The sequence below is a fragment of the Patagioenas fasciata genome, chromosome 1 (genome assembly GCF_037038585.1).
Source record: "Patagioenas fasciata isolate bPatFas1 chromosome 1, bPatFas1.hap1, whole genome shotgun sequence".
Classification (NCBI taxonomy): Eukaryota; Metazoa; Chordata; class Aves; order Columbiformes; family Columbidae; genus Patagioenas; species Patagioenas fasciata.
Genome location: NC_092520.1, coordinates 177,451,420 through 177,472,160, shown reverse-complemented (window position 1 = coordinate 177,472,160; position 20,741 = coordinate 177,451,420). Strand labels below are relative to the sequence as shown.

The 20,741-nt window shown below is 45.2% G+C and overlaps 1 protein-coding gene across 21 annotated transcripts in view; it reads right to left on the bottom strand.

Moving 5' to 3' along the window:
* Positions 1–554: 554 nt before the first annotated feature.
* RBFOX2 (RNA binding fox-1 homolog 2) overlaps positions 555–20,741 on the bottom strand; it is a 175,438-nt gene continuing 155,251 nt past the window's right edge. For 12 of the 21 annotated variants that reach the window (XM_071802302.1, XM_071802296.1, XM_071802290.1 and 9 more), the window contains 5 exons: positions 16,466–16,505; positions 11,378–11,454; positions 8,855–8,943; positions 7,838–7,910; positions 555–6,853 (listed from right to left, as the gene is read on the bottom strand). In XM_071802302.1, the coding sequence (XP_071658403.1) occupies positions 6,799–6,853; positions 7,838–7,910; positions 8,855–8,943; positions 11,378–11,454; positions 16,466–16,505 (334 nt within the window). In that variant the 3' untranslated portion in view covers positions 555–6,798. Of the gene's footprint in view, positions 6,854–7,837; positions 7,911–8,854; positions 8,944–11,377; positions 11,455–13,831; positions 13,875–16,465; positions 16,506–18,196; positions 18,255–20,741 lie in introns of those variants that run through there. The other 9 variants (XM_071802323.1, XM_065845001.2, XM_071802301.1 and 6 more) reach the window with 5 other exon arrangements.

The following is a 20,741-nucleotide window of genomic DNA, read 5'->3' as shown; positions in this document are numbered from 1 at the left end:
CTTTTACAGGCAGCAGGACAACAGGAGTAGTGATTACAAGAAATGTCTAAACTCCCAGAGCAAATTTCATTCCAAGCACAGGAACACCGGCTTCCAGTTGTGTGTGTTAACTATTAAACCTGTGCTAACACAGACAGCGGGAAGCTGGCTACACAGCATTAAAGAAAACGCTGATACTGTAATTTGAAATGGTTGTCTCTCCTTCCACACTAACAGGTTTAAACACAGATTAGGCTGGGAGGGAAAAAGGGGGGTGGGGGTGCTTCTTATCAAATACCAAACAAATGGCCCTTTCCTGCTAATAAGCAGCAACGGGAAAGGACGGCAGGGAAAGGCGTGGGGTTACAGAGAGCTCAGTGTGTGAACAGACAGGGCTGGGATTTTTTGCCAGCCCTGCCAAGGCTTCGCCCTTCATCGTTAAGAAGATCCTGTCTCCCAGCTCATTCTTCACACCAGCATCCGTCCCCTCTGTATGTTTTACCTGCCAGGGACATGGCAACAGTGAAATTCATCCAGATGCACTGAAAAACAGATGACACACAGGAGTCAGCAGATTGGTGTTTCTCACTTTTATTTAAAAACAGTGCTTCATTACCATTTGCAAAGGGTTAGGAAGGGTTTCCCCCCTTGCTTAGAGTTTATAAAAGCCAGCAACATGATCAATAATTTATACACATGGATAGTAATACAAAAAAAAGGAATAAAAGCTAAAGATCTAACTACTCCGACCTTCACAATTCCAGCTACTTGATAATAATAGGAATAACCCAATGAATACTGTATGGTCTGAAAGCTACTATACAATATGATACTTAACGAGGGAGGGCGGGAAGTTAAAGAGGCTGTCACAAAGCCCTGGGATGCAGATACTGCTTCTCCAGAGTCAGCAGGGAAATGGGACCCTGGGCAAGCGGCTCGGGCATCCTAGGAAATGATCCAGGGGAAGGGAACGCATCCCACTCGGGACGCATCCTGTTCCCCGGCGGTACCTGGCAATGGGAGGTGCTGGGGAGATGGCATGAAGGGGCAAGTCCATCGCTGCTAGTGGAGGTGCTGCGGCATCTCAGCCTTGCACTGAAAATCTCCAAGTCTCAAGTAGATCAGCCTGTGAGGTCAGTAAAATACTCCGCCAGCTCCATATCGCTCTACAGCCCTGGTTCTCATCTGCTATCAGCCCCACATTTTAGCTCCAGCTATTTACAAGCAGGATTTATCATATTAAAATTTTAAAAAGAAAAAAAAATGTAAAAAGAAAAAACTCAAAACCAAATCATTTCCCCTGGGGTAAAAGAGGATTATTTCATCACTTGATAATGCAGCCAAACCAAGCTGCCAAAACTACAACACACGCACACACACAAAATACTGTGAATAGAAAAAAATAGAAAAACATGACCAAAACTGAGACTATTAATGTGGGAGGTCCAATTTCTGTAAGGAATTCACTCCTCAGGGACGCAACAAGCCCCTCCACCAGCAGAAAACTGGGAATCTGGCAAGAGATTTATTGACCCACTTCAGGAAAAAAAAAAAAAAGAAGAAAGAAAAAAAACATTTCTAAGATGAACCAGCATTTTGCTGACTGTCAGCCAAACGAATATTCGGGTGGACGGCTTTAAACACCAGCAATCTCCTGGTGAAATCATGCAAGATTTTTGGCTGATGAGTTCTTGCTCTACCACAAGTCGAGAGGCAGTGGGGGAAGCTTGTCTCCTGCACAAGCCTGGACCAGCTGCAGGCTGCCACCCAGAGAGGACAACCGCTGGCAAGAAGGTGCCTTCCAAGGTTAACAGCAGCAACACAGACGGAACTTGGACATCCCAAGTCCCCTTAAGGCTGCCATCAAAGCAGGTGCTGCAGTGGGACGGGGCTTATCCTGCCAACTGCTGGCTAGAGGGAAACGTAGCGGGGAGAAACCCCAGAGCCTACTTGACAAGGGCCCCATTTCACGCTCTGGCTATCAGACTCCTGCTTGCCTTGTTGACTGGAGTTTTCGTTGTAGAAGAGAAGTTTACCAGGGTTGGAGGGTGGAGAGGGCAATCAGTAAGGTCGGGGTGGAGGGAAGGGGCTTTTTAGACATTAACATCACCAAAAATAGTGTTTTATGCAACAAAGAATCAAGTCTCACTGGTGTATACTACAAAATGTTTGACATTTTCCAAGAGCATGACAAAATAAAAACACAAATAAGTTTACATTGGATGTTCATCTTGTTCACTAGGTTGGGTGGGCTTTTTTTCCCCGTCCTATTGTAAAACAGTGCAAACAGGTAACACACTCTAAAAATCGCCCCTCTGCACCAAGGGCAGCATTCCCCGACCCTACCAGGCTGGAGGGCCGCAGGCTGCTTGCCACGCTGCCCACGGGCTTTCCCTTTGGAGCCAGACTCAGCAAAAGCACTCCCCAGAGCTGGTTTTTGGTTTTCCCTTTATTGAATTCCTAAGCGCTCCCCCAACTTGTTCTTCAGTTGACTCCTTCTCTTGGGCCAGGATGGGAAGATACAGATAGAGATGAGCAGGGTAATAATGAGGCTCTGCTTTTTTCATTCCTCTGCTTTGTATTCCTTGAAGCCAAAGCTCTGGGTGCTGGAATCGAAATTCCAGCAGCCAGGTCTCTTTTTGGGCAAGGAAATGGTTTAGTTAACCGTTTCACAACTAGCACTCGAGCCAGAGATTCAGATAACCCTCCTCAGCTCTTGCTGTGCGCTTCACATCCACAGATCTCACAATGGGTGAGAACAGGGGATAAACTTTCACTTCACTTTAGGGATGGGGAAGCAAAGTCTAGAGCAGTGACAACTGCTCCACGCTGACCCTTGAGGATCACTGACAGAGCCCTGACCAAAACACAGGTCTCCGACTCCTGAGCTCACGCACTCTCGGGCACTGGAACAGCCCAGTCACAGCTCATTTAAAACATGGCTCTGTCTGAACTCATGACACAGGATCCATGTAACTGCTTAACCTGGGAATAGCTGGCTATAGCAGGTTCATACTGACCTCTATGGTGGCTCCAGGTCCTGTCATGGCTTTTCTTAGAAAAGGCAACCCACCTCCAACAGTGCAGCCTTCCTTGTGCGGGGACAGTTACAATAGTTTGCTAACGTGCTGGGCATCAGTGTAGTTTATTCCCAGTAGGGAACATGCTATAGCAGAAGTCACCTATGTACCAGCACAACTGTACCCACAAGGAAAGACAGACCAGCACATTAAATAAATGAACTCTTCAATCCAAAATTTTATCAGTATAATATCACGTGCTGGCCAGACCTATTGCAAGACAGTACAAACAGCAACACTTAAAGAAATGTACTTTCCTCTATTTGAAAAGGAACCCCAGATGCCACCACACTAGAAGGTGACAAACAGCAAGCTACTTGCCAGGCTGTCTGTGGTTTCCCTCGGAAAGCCAAGTCCTGCTTTGCGAGGGACCTGTGACTGCAGACCCATTTCAGGGAGAAGCACTAGCTGCCATCGGTCAAACAAGTTAGGGCCCAGTTTAATGAATTAAGTGTAATTAATTTTGCATAGGGAGATATAGGCTTTGTCCTCACTTCTTCAGAAGATGGATATAGCCATGGCTTGGCTGCTCTAATGCACCTCAAGCCAGTTCACAACATATCTGAGTGAAACCAGAGCTGTTGTTTGCCAAGAGGGAAGAAAGGCTGAAGAGCTCTTCTTGCACAGCACAACGCTCACTGGAGAAACCTCACTGTGAAATTCCAGCTAGTGTGCAAGTTTTTGGGAGGTGTGGTGCTCCTGAGACCTGGAACCAGCAAGCTACCTCTGTCCCCTTGCCATGCACATGTCCTGGTGTCCCCTCTGCAGCTCACTGCTGCAAGCAGGCAGCTGGGCTATCAGCAACCTGCCTCGGTGGGGATCCTACAGCATTAACTATGGAGTTGGGGAGACACCGGCTGGTTAATGCACCACAAGAGCCTGGCGGGGAGCAACCAGAGGAGGTTGGGCCCAGATATAAGAGGAATCAGGTTGGATGGGTCTGGAGCAGGTATTACTTGGAGATCACACCTCAGGAGATCACAGCCCCACAAAGGTTGGGCGCTTCTGCACTAAACCCCTCATGCTTTTAATATACTTGGGTGGGCTGAAGCTGCCATGCATAGACTCTGCTCAGTTGCAGAAATGGGGCTGGACCCCACACTCCCAGAGAGGCCAAGTGGCAGGGGGGAATTGCAGGCAGCACTACCAGGGCAGGGGAAGGTACTCGGGGAGGGAAAATCTGGCTTTCGGGAGCTGCAGTCAGAACCAGCTGAACTGAAAGGCAGGAAAGGGGCAGAGGGGCCGACAGGTGCCCCTGCTGGGCTCTGCCAGCCGCGCTCCCCTCGCTCGCAGCCTGCAGACCTGCTGCACGAGGAATCGCCTGCAGGGACAGGATGGGAAGGGGTGGCCTCACTCAACCTCTCTGCCCCACAGGTGGGTAGAAACAAGTCCAGTAGAGGCTTTTGCTGCATCTCAGCTCCAGAAGTCCCCTGGCTCCCCTGCGGTGGAAATGGCTCCCCTTGGATATGACTATTTCTACCACAAGTCCTCCCTCCCCTGCCTCAATAAAACAGCAAAAGCCCCCAAATGCCCCACATCCCACTCAGTTCCTAGATTTTGTGAAAGCCCCAACACCTTGTTCCCCCCTCCCTATTTTCAAGCTAACCAAAATATTTATATACAAACAACAAAAAAATTGTCATAACAGCAACAAACCAAACTTTGGCTTGGAAAAGAAAAGTTAAAAACCAACAACAAAACCAACAAAAAAAATAAAAGGCGGCCAACAGGCTGGTAGTTTGGTGTCCCCTTTATCTAGCTATGCCTCCAGAGAATCAATAGCTTCAGGGTCTCTAGCTTAACTAATGGCTTCCCCATCCTTCCCATTTGAGGTGCCTCCTCTCTGCTGTGCACAGAGAGGCCACACGTGCCTCACTGGGGAAGACCAAAACCAAAAATGTGTGGTTGGGCCAGAGCACCTCCCCGGCAGCTCTACTTGTCGACATCACTTAGTGTTAAATGCAGGAGGTTTCCTATTCTAGTATCAGCAGTAGACGGAGAAGCAGGTGTAGTGCTGGAGTTGGAGAGGCTCCACCAACAAACCCACACTCCAAACAGCCCTCTGGGGGGTGAGCTCACCCCGGTATCAATAGATGGAGTCGAAGCAGCTTAATAAAACTGCGCTTCTGCATTTCTCTAACCTGTGGTTAGAGATCCTGTCTCTGAGCACCGGGGCTTACTGGGAGCACTCTAGGAGCCAGCAGCTGAGCGGGGAGGTCTGGAGAGCAGCAGCTCCTCCTTACAACACAGCTCACACAGTCATCTAAAAACGCTGACTTTGAAACACAGTGAAATCACTGTACGTGAGAGTAGAAGGGAGATGGTCTTGGAAGTCACAGAGTCCTCCCTTAAATAGTCTCTCTGCTTTCAAATCTTCTAATATGTAGTGTTTATATGGACTCAGCAGACCAGGTACACAACATTCTATGAGAGGCTGGGCAAAACAGACCCCAGGGCCCCAACACAACTATGTAAGGGCCTGCAATAGGTTGTGGTGGGAAGTTCCTATGAATTCAGAGCTTGCAAAAACTGCTTCTGCCTCCCCTTAAACTCCTGATCAAACCAAAACTACTTCAGGATCACATTTAAAGACTCTTCCCCCACTCAAACCCACGTTTGCCCCTCGCCTCAGCAGCTTATACATGACTTGTTTTTCCTCACTCATTTTAAACAGATTATTTGCAAAAGTGCCGGAGCAGCTCAGGATGAACAGGAGGAGAGACCTTGCAGGCTGGACCTCGGAGGACCCGAGCATGGCGCTGATGCGGGGATCTTCAGCTAGATTTCTTCCTCTCTAATGCTGCACACGTTTCACCTCTGCAAGTTTAACTGCTTGCTGTCCGCAACAGAGGTGCTCTGTGTGATGCTGCATTGCATCTGCCACTCCTTGAGGAAAGAAGGGAAGGAAAGGGACAGCAAGGGACAAAGATCTTGAAAAGGAGGAAGAAAAACTAAGATAATTACAGCCATCAGCAATGGACAACAATCATCTAGAATAAGTCGCACGTGTGTGGGAAAGATCATCCTCATCAAAAACTCCTTTTGAAGTTCTTGTCCCCTGTACAGCAGAGAACAGTCGAAGTCTTTGGGCAGGTTGAGGAAATCTTCTCTTGCCAAGTCTAAAATCCTGACACTGCTGAAACTGTCCTAAACCTGTGCACATCAGATGGTGATAAAAACGAGGAAAGTCTCTGCATTTCCCCCATTTCCAAATGTAAATGACTATTTCCCACCAGCATTGAGGTCCCAGCCACAGCGTGCTTCCTTCTGCAGACCAGAAACATGGCAGGTGGAGACTTTTCCCTCACGTATTCCTGTCTCACAGGCACCAAGCACCAGACCCAGGGAAGTAACTCTGTCTGCGTGTTCCTGATTAATTGTATGATATCAGTTTCTAACAGCTTTCCTTAGCGCTAATCACCTTTTCCGTGATTGGTAGGATAAGCTATGCACCAACATACAGACACGGAAATGCATTATTTTTACCACAGTTAAAAAAAACCCAAAAATGAAAACAACAAAAAAAAGCACAATCTTTGGAACAAAAGAATTAAAGGCAGAAATTTAAAGGAAAAAAAAAAATACATATTCAAAGAACATAGTGAGGTATAAAAAAGTATTTTCTCTTTTTTTTTTGTTTTTGTTTTTCCTCCTCGTCTTGCTATAGAGTTCCTCTACTAGTAAATATTGCAATAGCCAGGCCTCATGAACTGGGGGGGCTGTCCCACTTGCAGGGGGCTCACGTCACTTCAGTAGGGGGCAAATCGGCTGTAGCCACCTCGGTATAAACTCGCCTGTAGAAATTAAATGAGAAAATAAGAGGTCATTAGGAGATGAACTATGAAGAAACATTCAGGACAGCATCTGACCGCTCTCAGAAGGACTAACAGACATGCCCTGGCACTGACCTGCCACCATCAGCACCTCTAAGAAGCAAGAGAGGAGAACTTTGCCTGCAAAACCAGAGACATGGCTCAGGACACATTCACGAGCAGCCAGCTGGAGGTAAATTTGCCAAGTCTTGGTCAAAGGGAGCTCAGTACCAGAGATGGGACTCATGAGTCTTAGTCTCTGAGCCCGTTGTCTAGGCTGTCTTTACAGACAGCAGAGACCAGGACTTCTAAGACACTCTTCACCTCACCTTAAGGTAAAGGTCTAAAATAGACACGATGACCTGGTATCCTAGAAGTACCTGCTTTTCCTTCATTGATCCCAAAAAGAATCCACATAATGAGCTGAAGCTCAAATGGAGGTGCTACACTGCAGGTATCTATATTTAGGTGTCTTTTTCTCTGAACACATTTGTATTCCAGCCTTTGCAACAACACAGATACTGCACTGGCTAACAGCAGATGGGCAAGCATGTGTTTTCAGCAATCTGCTGTACTCCCCTCTGATGCCAGAACCACCTCATTCCTGCCCTTGTGTAACTACTGCTGGCAGGCAGGACACTGCATCCTTCCATTAGCGGAAGAGGGAACCAAGTGAAGCAGCTTTGCACTGAATGACACTTTGGATCATTGGTCTACCACCTCCTTTGTACTAGGTGATGTGCAAGACCAAGTAATAACTGGTCCCCTCTAACCCAGTTCCTTTCCTAGTCCACACTCACACACATGAATGCAGAACAACTAGGAACTCAAGCACTGCAGCTAAGGGCCTTCTCCCTCAAAAAAAAAAAAAAAAATCTGGGTGAAGTTTAATTACCTGATAAGCAGTAAACAGCTGTTCCCCATACTGGAAATGAGAAATAGCACAAGAAAGAAAATCCCACTTACCACAGCGCCAACTCCGTAGCTAGCGGCAGGGGCAAGGGCATGGTAAGGATCTGCTGTGTACACCCTGCCATAACTGAAGAGAGGGAGAATAAAAAATAAAGAGAAAAAAAAGAGTCACTTTGGGAGCAGAGAAACAGCTGTCTGACCACAGGCAATGGAAGAAGCAGCATGCCCTTCTACACACATGTATGCATACATGCACACACATGCACGCAGGCGGCCCCTCTTCGAAGAGATCCTACGGGCATGTTGCCATGCATCATATGAGATGGGCAAGAGAACATCCTGCAAGGAGGAATGTGGCAGAAACCATGAGTTGGACCTGTAGGAAAGAGGTGAGCACCTTTGAAATGACAGCTAATGCATCCCTTACCTCGCACGATGCAATTTGGGAGGAGAGTGACTGCTGGCACTAGTGCTACTGGCACACTAACAGCTGCTAAATGGAAAGCTGTGAGGGATTCTCCAGAATGAGAAGGGAGTATAAATTTTAATGGTCTCGCATGCGCTAGAATTAAAACATGGCCTTGCTGCACAGGAGATGAAAAACCTTAAGGCAAGCACTGTGATGACGATAATCCTTTGTATCTATACAGAACTGCATGTTAAAGCATCCTTGAGTACGGTATTAGCTGAGCAATTTTTACTTTATGGATGGGGAGGGAAAAGCACCCGGTGATTAACCAGCCTGCCCAGAGTCACAGAGGAAGGAGCTGGCAAGGCACGCCAGGTCTTTGGACTCTAAGGCCATAACCACACTGGCTCCTTTGTGCAGAGAATCACAAGGATGGGGAAGAGGCCAGGGTTTGTGCCAGCTCACATACACCGGAGGACAACACTGCCCAGGAACAGAGAGACAAACTGTGCATTCACGTCTTTCATGTTGCGTTGTGCATGCATGTGTGCGTGTGCAGAGTACGACAAAGAAACAGGAAAAGAAGTATTGTGATGGATCAATGCTCCTTGAATCCCTGAGCACAGCAAGCTAGCCCCAGGGGATGCCTCCCCCTTACATACCCATCGCTGTAAGCTGCTGCAGCGGCTGCAGCGGCCGTGGCTGCTGTTGCAGTAGCAGGCTGTGCATATCTGTAGGCTGCGTATCCACCCTGCAGGAGAGAAGAGAACTGACTTTACAGATACCTGTCCACCCACGTAGAGCATAAAAAAACCAGAAATTAAAAAAGTCACACACATCACAAGGAGAGGAAGTGTTTCAAACTGCATCAGCTCCCATGTCATGTCTATCACAAGCATCGCCCATTTACTCATGTATATTCCTTTCCTCAGAAGGACCACGAAGACTCTTCTATTACCCCATTTAGTAGAAGGAATAAACTAAAGCAAGCCTGAGCATGGTTATATCCCTGCAGGAAATTAAATTTGGTGTGGAGGAACTGAAAACCAGAAAAGAGCTGAAATCTTGCATGCAATGTAATTTTTATGTCCCCTTTCTCTTACGCTGGGGAAATCAGAGGTAGGTACTTTCTATGAAATGTGTGTTTTAGAAAGGAGATCATTCAGAGAAACTTTTGCGTTTTTCGCCCTTCTCTTTTTTTAAGCCTGGGAAACCCAAAAGGCTAGAATTTAATTTGGTCCAGATATATACGAGTATCAACAGTCAGAGAAGCTAAAAAGCAATCAGGAAGAGATGGTCAGAGAAGACAGTCCCTGGTGGTCTCAGGCTGGCGACAAAGCGACATCGATATCAATCAGACCATTCTCCCCTCCCTGCATGTAAGAAGGAAACAAGCCAGGGGAAATTATGCCAGAACAGTCTATTGCTGCTGCATTTCTGCCCATGCTACACACCCGTAGTTAAAGTCTTTATAGTGCTTACTTAAGAGGTAGTTACTAAAAACGTATTTACAGCTGGGTTGGCAAAATGTGAATCCTGAGCGAGAGGAAGAGCTGCAAGTCTCCTCCTGGAACTTCCAGAAGGAGCTCTGGGGAGGAAGAGCTGGCTGGGGCAGGTGGCTCTGCACAGTGGGCAGCAATGCAGGAGGGAGGCCAGCCATATTCCGGACTTTTAGGAGCAAAGGCTGCATGGCAGGCAGAAAAGAGGGCTCTGAAGCTCAGGTTAGAGCTTTCTTTATTGTACAGTTCTGCACACGTTTTCATTAACTCCAAATGGGGGAACGGTAAATGAACTAGGGCTTTGATTTGCTAGAAACACAATGAGCCATAAATAATATCAGAAAACACCAGATTGCTTCTGGCTTTTTTTTTATTTTAAATTACCAGAAGGGCAGACTTACGCTCTTCACTTCCATCATCAGCTCAACATACGTCTATCACTTATTCCCTATAGATCTTCTCCCTATATGTAACTAAGAGTATAAGATCAGCTCTACTACAGGACTGTGTGTTTGCTCAGTTTTGAGGTAGGTAGCTTTTAAATTAGAAGTAATGATTTTAAATTAATTTTGGTTGCTTTTGAGGGGCCTGTGTTAGCCCCACAAAGGCTAACATGCTATCCAAAACATGTCTGGGGACCATTCCCTGCTCCAGAGTGGTGAGATTTACAACCTCTTCAATCTTCTAGTTAACAGAAGAAAGAGTAACACAAATCTACACCTCTGAAACATCACCACATTGCGTGAAAAGAGATGCCATGTCACAGTTTTGCCTTTGTAATCTCATCTACCTGTTCCAACCCCTGTGTTCTGGATTTACAGTTTGGTGAAGTTAGGCTTGGTTTTGCCATGCTATCACTGCACCACCATTACTCTCACCTCCAAAACATGATGAAGATGAGATGAATGAGGTGCAGCCTTAACCCAAATCACATCTTCACTGACCTCACTAAATTAAGACCACAACGACATTGGTATCCAATTTTGTATTCCCTAAAGTTTAGGGGCTTCCTGAACTATTGATGGGGTCTGTCACTTGGGCACAAGGCATTTTTCCCTGGCACAACCCCCCTCAGAGCAGCTGGCTTCAGTGTGCACCCAGATTCCCGCTCTGTCCCACACTTGCCAGCCACATTTCAGATCAGGAGCCATTTCAAATGCGCCTGGCACATATTCTGAACATGACAGCGAGATGCAGTTTGAAACCAAAAAGGGTTATCATGTAATTCTCTTTTAACTCATGTCTCTCAAAGGAAAATGAAACCAAACCAAACCAAAACAATAAAAAAGAAGAAGAAAAGAAAAGAAGGGTTGGAATCAGGTGTGGGAGGGGGAATGGCGTAACATTTATTAATCAAAATTAAAAACTAAGCATGCTGACATCTGGAGCTAGAACAACCAGCAAAGTCACCACGTTCAGACTCATATTGGCTAGTTCTATCCATCCCAGCATTCTCTTGGGACAGCAGTTTGCCCTAGGCTCTACCACAAGCTCAGTGAAGTACACAGCCTCAAGTACTAGAGCGTGCAGCCACAACAACCTGCTATTACGGAGACAGTCAGTCACCACTGGAGTTAACATTCCAACCTTAACGACTCCCGCAGCCTCCCGCCCTCACCCCCCGAAATGGCTCCCACCCTAGCCCTGTCCCACACCACAATGTTAATAATTATAACAAGCAATAACCCATCTGTTATATCAGAGAAGGGAACAGAGACTCCACTGAGAGATTTAGAGCGGGATGTTAACATTTCTTCAGTCAACTGCACAACAAACAAACAAAAAAAAAAAAAACACAGGAGAAATAATTCATTGGAGAAATGAAGTTAAGAAATAGCTGACATGTGTATTGCTTTTTAACCATGCACTGATGCAAAATTGAAGCTACTGTTAATTAAAAAAAAAAAAAAAAAGTCACGGTATAGGGGTACACACGCACAGGCAGACCCGCTCATTTCAAAGCGGTCTGCAAATTCTACTTGCGTGTACTTCAAATAAAACCAAAAATGGGGATTATAATGGCCATGGTACATTCCTGTCATAGGAGCAATGAGTGTGGACAGCTGGGGGGTTTCTGGCACAGGGATGTATTTAGCATGACCAGCAGGTCCAAATACACCAAAACAGGGTGAAGGAAAGAGGAGGAAAGCTGCAATTATTACTCGTTATTTCGTAAATGCTTTCACCAAGCTCTGGGACCAGTCCAGAGCAAAGCAGACACTGTGCAGGTTGCCTTACCCAGCTGATGCTCCTGTTCTCCATAACCCAGGACCCACCTGTAATTCCGTCAATGCATCTAAAGCCTTGCTCAGCTTATCTAATGTACTAGTTATTTTCTCCTGCTATACCTGTTCACACACAAGTTTAACTGGTATGCAGAGCTCATCCGTAATCTTATCTACATGGTCCTACCACCCCTAGTGATTTTTGATGCCACTCACTTTGGACACTGTAGTAAATATAAACCGTAACAGAGTAGAGCATCTTCAACAAACACGAACAATCGTGTGTCCCAATTAAAAAAAAAAAAAAATTAAAAAAAAAGGCCCTTGCTAGCTGCACCACACTCCTCCAGTGCCACAGCCAAACTGCAACAGAAGACAGCATCGAGTGGCACAGTCCCCGAAACCCAGGACGGCCATGCAAACTCCCACTCCATCTATTTAAGTAATTTCACAGGGATGGGTTTACCCATCTAGGTTCAGTTTTAAAAATCTTTAGCCTCATCTCAAAAAAAAAAGAAGAGTGTGGCTAAGCTTCTGGCGAAGATATTGAATCAGAGACGTTTCTATCAAAGGGACAGTTTAAACACTGCCTTGACAAGGAAACAGGGCAACTACGGAAAAGGCTTATGCATTTTTACTGGGCAGTAATTAACAACCAAAACAACTGTATAAATCAAGGTTAGTCCTTTCTGGTACAGTCTTTGGACGGTGTGGGGAGCATGTGAGAGAGATGAACACAACCCCAAATGTTGCTTATCTTAATTAAAGTTCTGCTTCTCTGGATATCTTGGCAGTATTGTTGGGGCTGTGCTAAACCCTCTTCCCCATGTGAATGTGCAGTGCTTCAGACTCTAGATCTTAATTGCCAAACAACTGTATTTACCCAAGCATTCACAAAATCACAAATTAAAAATTATTCTTCTGTGATGTTACCATCCTTGGCTCATCAATGAAGCAAGAACATATTTCTAAAAAATTCCTCCTTTAGCATTAGACGACAGCTTTTTCAATGTTGTCATATATTCTCTGAAGTAACACAAACATGGCAAAACAACACATACAGGAAGCTGCAGTCCCAGCTAAAGCAGCATTCCAATTACTGAGCACATTAATGTAGATAAATGAGTACTTTGAAACTATACAGTTCAGCCCAAAGTCAGTCCAGCTTCTCTTCCACTCTTCGGGTGCATATTAGGTGATCAATCCAAAGAGAACATGAGGAAATCCAAAACTACAGCGTACTACGTCAGTGTATCCTACGGTATAAAGCTTCCCATTTCTTTTTCCCTTGCTGCCTTAGACAGGCACACGTGTGCTGCTGGCACTTTTTACTCTGAAGTCTTTACACCACTAAGACACAACATTCCCAGGTCCCTGGAGAAACGTGTAACTCATGGTACCAGGTAGATACATTTAATCACATGCTGGGTTTAGTCACCGAGCTCAGTTTTAGGATCTTTTAGTTATTGTATCTCAAATGTGTCTTCTCCATCCCCAAAATGCCCTGTAACATAAGTTAAGAAGCAGAAAGGGCTAGAACCGTTCCCAGTATTTCTGTATTAGAAGGCTGGCATAAGTGCACCAGGAATGAGCATGAATGAATTAAAAGAGGTGACAGGACAACAGTGTCCATTGCAGCAGGTGCTTCTACATGGTAATGGGACAAGCATGACCTTGTTAACCCTTCCATTTAATTTATATTATTATTTTGTTTTGAATGAAGTGCCACTCGGTGTGAAATCTGGACACAGGCCGCCCTGCTACAGCAGGGGCTCGGATCACACATGAGTCTGCGCTGCCCTAAAAAAGCCTCTGTTCCCATCTCTAATGTGGTGCTGGAATGGTTAGTATAATTCAGTTTTTTCCACTGCAATCCACAATCTGATCGGTTGGCAGGTCACACTGGCACTCCTACCTGAGGTATTTTAGCGCTAATGATTGGTTCCTGTAAGACTATTCTATAACAGAACACAGGAAGAGCAGTTCAAAAAAACACAGCTGTGGAAAGAAACAATCATACAAACAGCCCACGGCGGGGCTCACCAGCCTTTTCTTTCCAGTGGATGCAAGCACGCTTTTCACAGGCAGGAGCAGTCTTCGCATGAGTGGGTTTGTTTGGGTTTCCCCCCCGCCACCCAGATTGACCCCATTGTAGAAGAAAGATAATCTTTCTTATGAGCCAAAATGAAGCCCTCTGCATCCTGGGGCAGGTTGTTTATGAATTCAGGTGTCTTGCCAGTATGGGATGCATCCAACAAGAGATGGAATGCCTTCTTCACAGAAGAAATGCTATCAGGATGGTTGCCCCAGGAAAGAAAAAAGGAGTGAGGAAAAGGAGGAGGAGGAGGAAAATAAGAAAATTGGTGCACAGCATATATGTGGAAAAAACAGCCCGAATTTGGGACACTTCCCCTTCATCTGGCGTACCACTAACCACTCCTGCCAGCTCAGCTCCTTTCCACCCTTCCTTGACACAACCCTACAGACTTAGAAGATCAAAGGGAAACTCAGTTTAACTCTTCCCCTAGTCCTAACTGAAGTACCCTCTGTCATTCCCTCCCCCATCAGGACAAGCCTTTCACAGCAACCAGAGGGAGCTACACACTGCAGTGAAAAGCACGACAGATCAGTGGGGCACAGGGACACTGCAGTGACACTGTGCTGAGCAAATTCAAAAGGTAACTTCATGTTTGGATTATGGTAGCTTTTTCCTGATGTTCACCTGGGCAGCAATAACATAGGAAAAAGAACCACCATCTACCCTGATACGTCTCCTCTTCGATCATCCTGCTTTCTGACAGCGAGACCAGAGCCACCAACAGCAAAGTCATCAGAAGTCTACCTAACAGCTCTAACGTGACTTGGGAGCTCGGTTTTGTGTTACGTGATGCTACTGCACTGCAGCACCACGTGGTTATGGGGATGCTTCATTACTGAAATCTCTGTCCATAAAACGTTAAATAAGCCTCTCCTCCTCACCTCCAATGGAAGCTCTGAAAGAGCTTTCTCAAAAGAAATAGGGACTAACCCTGGTCAGGATTCCCCTTCAACATGACAGCAACTTAAACGCCATACCATCAGGCAAGAGGGACTAAGCATTGCTCGTTTGCTTGCTTACTAGCTGTAGCAAAGTCAGTAGTTGGTAGATCTGGTGTTTTAGGAGCGAGGCAGGAAAACCCAGAACCCTTTATAATCCTTGACACAGTTCTACAAAGGAATGCTTGAATAGGCAGATAAATTTTTAAAGGACTGTGCAGTGCAGATAATTGTTTATGTAAGAATGAAGAAATGCACCCCATCTCTGTATGCTCGGACAGCGTGTTTTTCAACTGCTGTAACCGTGTTGGGAAAAGTGCCTTTGCAAGACTTGACCCTCCATACAAATCAACAAAATCCAAGAGTTAACTCCATCTTGAGTCTAACCCCAGGGTTGTCTACATAAATGTCAGAAGTAGCACCTTCAAAGGAGCGGGGATGTGAAATCTATGCCAACTGTGCCACTACCCAATACGAAACCTCCCCAGCTCCAAAGAGCTAGTACCTACAATACCACAAAGAGGAACTCTGCTAGAGCCAGGCAAGCCACAAGCTGTGATGGCAGTAGTGAACCTGAAAATTTGGGCTTTGAAAGGCATATACCTACCACAGCTGCTCTGCAACAGCTCTCCAGCAGAGAGGAAACTGCCTTTCTCACCAGCCAGCCAGAATCCCTCCATCCACAACCCACCTATGTATACAGATGCCCTGGAGATTTGCAATACAGACTAGCTTGGTAGGACAAAGACAATGATAGGACAAAGTCTCCCGTGGTATCAGAACTAATTCCCAGACAGGAGGAGGCTGCTGACTCTTCTAACCGAACATCTCCACAAATTTGTACTTTACAATTCCCCAAAGAGGTGAGCCAACCCAGCCTATTTAGGTACCGTTTCTAACAGCAAAATGAGATGTCAGTTTTCACTCTAGCATCTCAGTCTCCATTTTTAATCAGGCCCAGCGTCTTCCCCAAAGGGATAATCTCCACATCCCAGTGGCATATGAACATTTTTAAACATACAGCTCGCTCAGTTTAGTGTGGGCTGCACAGATCAAACCTGAAAGGGCCCCATGAGGGGAGAGAAAAGGGAGGGTGGAAGGGGAGAAGGAAAGGGAAAGTCTGAGGCTAAACCAGTCCTGTTATTTTCATATCCAAATTATGTACACAAGAGAAGTGTTGAGAGAAATTTCAATTTGCTAATCATCTCTCAGGCTGATTAGTAGCAGTGTGCATGTGGGGGACAGGACACCCAGTAAACTGACCCTGGCAATGATCAGGAAACCCAAAGGCTTAGGTCTTGCACCCAGGGGCAAGCGCAGTGACAGAGAAGCATGCTTGCATTCCTAAATATATAAATATATATATATCCACAAGGAAGAAGAAAATTAAAGTAAATGATACTTAAAAAAAAAAAAAAAAAATCAAACCAAACCAAACCAACAAACCAAAAGAAAAAAAAAAGGCTGGCTTGTCAGGGGTTGGGGACGAGAAGGCTCCAGTGTGTGTACTTACATAGAGGTCAGCACCGTAAAATCCGTCCTGGTAAACCACACTGCAGAAAATCCACACAAAAACAAAAAACAAAACAAAAAAACAAAAAACAAAAGAACAGAAAACACATTCCGGTTATTGAGGACGGCAGCATGCACATGCGTTTTACACAGGCAGGTGATGTATGAATCCACAACCTGGGCTTTTGGCAGGAGCAAATCAGCAAGAGAATGTGTGTGCGCACGCACGCTAGACGGCTCCAAGTCATCTTCCATGGCATGCAAAGGGGCAGGGGGTGGGCAGAGGGGGAGACAGTATGCAGAGGAGAGAGGGAGGGGAACCACCATCTTGTACAATAAAAATAGACTCAAAAAGATCTGATGTCCTGAGGAAGAGAAACAAGGGTTTAGAAACCTCCACTCTGGTTATTCTCCTGGAATGATTTTAGTTACCCCCTGAACACATTGGCTTCATGAAGTGGGCTTGTGAAATCAAAGAGCCCCTCAGAAGGCATCCCACAGGGGCTGTAGTCACCTATGTCAAAAGCACGTTTCAGAGAGTTGTGTATGATTATGTATTTTGAGCTTCACAGGGCCACATGACTTTGTTTCTGACATCCATACATCACCTGCTTTTACCCTGCACATTAGACATGCGATAAGATTTGGCTGATCACACAAGCATGCAAAGTATTATTATTCAGCATCATAAAGAACCGATGCAACACCTCAGGAAAACAAGTCAATCAATTCTGATCAAAGTAAACACAGAGAAATGTAATTAAAAAGAAAAAACCAAAAATACCCACAATGCATTGCTTTCACAAGCAGAGATAATGAGCTAAAAAGGTTAGGTGACTGGTCCAAGGTTTGAGAATTGAAAGGTGCAGTGGGAGTCCCTGGTAGGAACAACCTATTCGTAGCAGAGAGGAGCAACTGGAAGGGTTTCCACGGGATGGTGCTTTTTCTGCTTTAAGACATAGTTTTCTTTCTCTCAGAACTTCAAGCAGGAAAACTGTCAAACCAGAGCCTGGGGTTCCCAAAGAGCCACTCTTACCAGGGCGTTCGTTAGGTAAGACTACGCAGCTCTCTTTGGGGACAGGGGTCAGGGAAGGATGAGGAAGGAAGAGAGGGGAACTCCCACCCATTTGAGTTCAGGTGTGCTTCACAATGAGGGATTTCCTCCTGCTTTGTCTTCTGAATAGCTGTGCACAAACTCACTCAAGGCTTTAAAAAAGCATTAGCCCCCACCATCTGTGATGTTCATGGATCTGATGTGCATGACTTACCAGTAGCATTAAGGAAAAAGAAGGTATGGAAGCTTTCATTTTGGTTATCGCTTTTTTACTTATCAGATGGAATGTGAAATGCTGCCAAGAGCCTGCCACCCTCAGGCACCCATCTATTGTAAGGCACGCACACACAAAAGAAGCCCAGCAGATCTTGCCAAAATTCTGCATGCTATTACTAAAAACTAAAATAAAATTAAAAAAAAAAAATCTGTTGCAGTGTTAGCTACTGCTTGAATAATTTAGTCTTGCTGCCTTCCCCAGGAAAAGTACACTCCATTCCCAATGGACAGAGTTACTACAGTCTCCAAGAGCGCTGGGAGCAGATGTGAAGATAGAGACCCTTGTTAGAGGAAGAGGGGAGCCACTTCAGCAGGGAGAAGCAGGCCATAAGATCATGTTTGTTGAAGCTAAATTTTGACAATCACATAACAAAGAATTTGGTTCCTGGGGCAGTGACTTACATTGCTGGGTTCTCTATCTAGGACCAGGAGTGTTTTAGCAGTGATACTCCACCTGCTCCTGCAGGAAAGGCAAACGCATGACAGAAGAAGTGACTGTTGGTTTATGAACAGGTTAGCAGTTTTAACAGTTACCCTGAACATAATCAGTTGGATGAATATAAGCATTACCACATTGGATCAGGCCACTATTTCTGTAACATAGAATCCTGTCAGCAAGAGATGCTGACATCAGCTCTCCAGAGAAAACTGCAAGGACCACTAATAACAGGTAAGAGCGAGACTTCCTGAGTTCAGCCAAGCAAGCACACATGCATCCTCGTTTCTCCTTCAGTTAGGACTTGATTGACACCAACTGCCAGGGCTGAAATGTAGCAAGGTTTATTTATATGCTAGAATATCCATATTTGTGATTCTCGATGCTAGCAAAAACTGAGAGAATTCCTTCATTTGAAAACCGCAGAGGCCATCCTGGTTATGTAGACTGATCAGAAGCATAAAGCAGCCTGGCAGCCTATCAAATCTCAGCGGCATCTGCAAAAAGCCCACTAGCTGAGCTAAAACACACCCACAAGAAAAAGAAATATGCTGGTTTTGTAAAGCAGCCATCATATCATTTAGGTATACCAAGAGTTGACTTCGTTCTAAAAGGAACCAAAAAACCACTCCAAACCCCTAAAGTTCCCTATGGCCTCATATCTACTCTGACTTTTATCCACTTTTGGTTTCAGGTCAGTGAATCCTCTATATATTTACACGCCCAAAACTAAATTATTCTTTACTATAGTACTTCAGTTGGAGAAATAAAATTGATCAAGCTTATTTAGTTTTGAGAGTTCTACAGTAGGTGAGTTTTTTTCAAGCTTTGACTTAATTCTTAGAGCTTTTGGTCTGAAATGTAATTTGTCAACATTCTTGTTCAGACAGCATGGCCGCTACAAATCAGGGCAATATTCCAGCACAGGTTTTACTCCTGCTATATATCAGATGTTGCAATGTCTCCAAACTCCTATTGAATGCCATCTCAGTTATAAACTGAAGGTTGCATTTGTATTCTGGGGTCAGGCTCAGGTGACTAACATCCTCTCCAATGGTCTGAGCAATTGCTTTCTAAGGTATGACTAATCTGCCCTGGATAAATGCCCGGGTCTGTACGTAAGTATGTACATTCCACATATGCAATACTGAATACCAGCTTGAGTTCTTGAAATAATTGTTAAAACTATTAGGAATGGTATGATTTCTTGCACCTTCCTCTGGAGTGTCTAGCACTAGGCACCATGAAAAATTCCTCTAACCTAAATGGCCTTCAGGTCTGATCCAGTATGGCAATTCCAACAAGCTTTTATTAATCTACATTCTGTGTTTTTGGAATTCTGCTAAGCTCTCAAACGCAGTGATACCATTAGGTTTTGTAACTTAAAACTTAAACACCACTGAGGTTTGTGAAAACCAATTCCTCCTATCAGGTTACAGTTAACCTACAGCTTACTTTACTGTGTTCTTCCACATTACTCACTATGACTTGATCACTCATGTGTTGCTGACTGATCTTACGGTGTCATCTTTCCACTAGCCAGGAAGAAAGCAACTGATGCAGGGTAAGGTGTTAGGAGTATGTGCCTGCTCCTGACTCCATGGAGGTCACAGTGCCCACGTGGAAAGGTGCCTGTCCTACAGGTTACTGCAACGTGGAACTGAATAGCGCATTTTGTATTATTCCACAAAGAATCGAATTCCCTCTACTGAATGTCTTGTAGAGATTCAGACTATGATGACAATAAACATCAGAATTAGTTCATTACATCCTAGTGCTTAGGACTAGGGACAGGTCTGGGCTATTTGTGACCATGCCTTGTTTACTGCTGCCCTGCAAATGTTTACTGGATAGTAGGTTACCCACGAAGGCATGGAATCAGTCAGCAGGGTCAGACAAATGCAATGTAAGTAAACAGAGTCATGCGACAGTATTTGGAAGGGATAATCATTGGACCCTGGCCCATATTCCAAATGGAAATACACCCTTTATATGAGACTCAGGCTGGATTTACATCCAAGGCAAAGCCCAGAGTCCCTCCCAGCGCACCACTTGTGACAGCGTCTCACTGGGAATGCTCCAGGCATCACTCCCAAAGATGAAGAGCACATCCCCCTGCCTGGTGCAAGTATTCAGTGTTCTGTCAGACAGCAGCACTCAGCTGGAGTTCGCTTCTCTGTTTCACTGTGGAGCATTTCCTAATGAAACTGGACTGGGTCATTGTCAGAGCCACAGACGGAGGGAGGAGTTGCAGGTCAGAGGCTGTGGTTAGAGAATATAGAATATGAACTAGGAGTGATGGCAAGAAGTGGTGGATCTGATAACCTGGAAGAAATGCTCTGCTTGGAAGGCCAATGTGTTCAGGTAAGAGGTTTCATTTAAAGGCCTCCAGTGAATTAAATACAAATATTGATGGATTTGCTGGTGAGCAAAGCTACACAGATATATGACAACTGAAGTTTACTTCCATGAGCTCCACTTTAAACATCAGACTGGACTATAAAAAGAAAG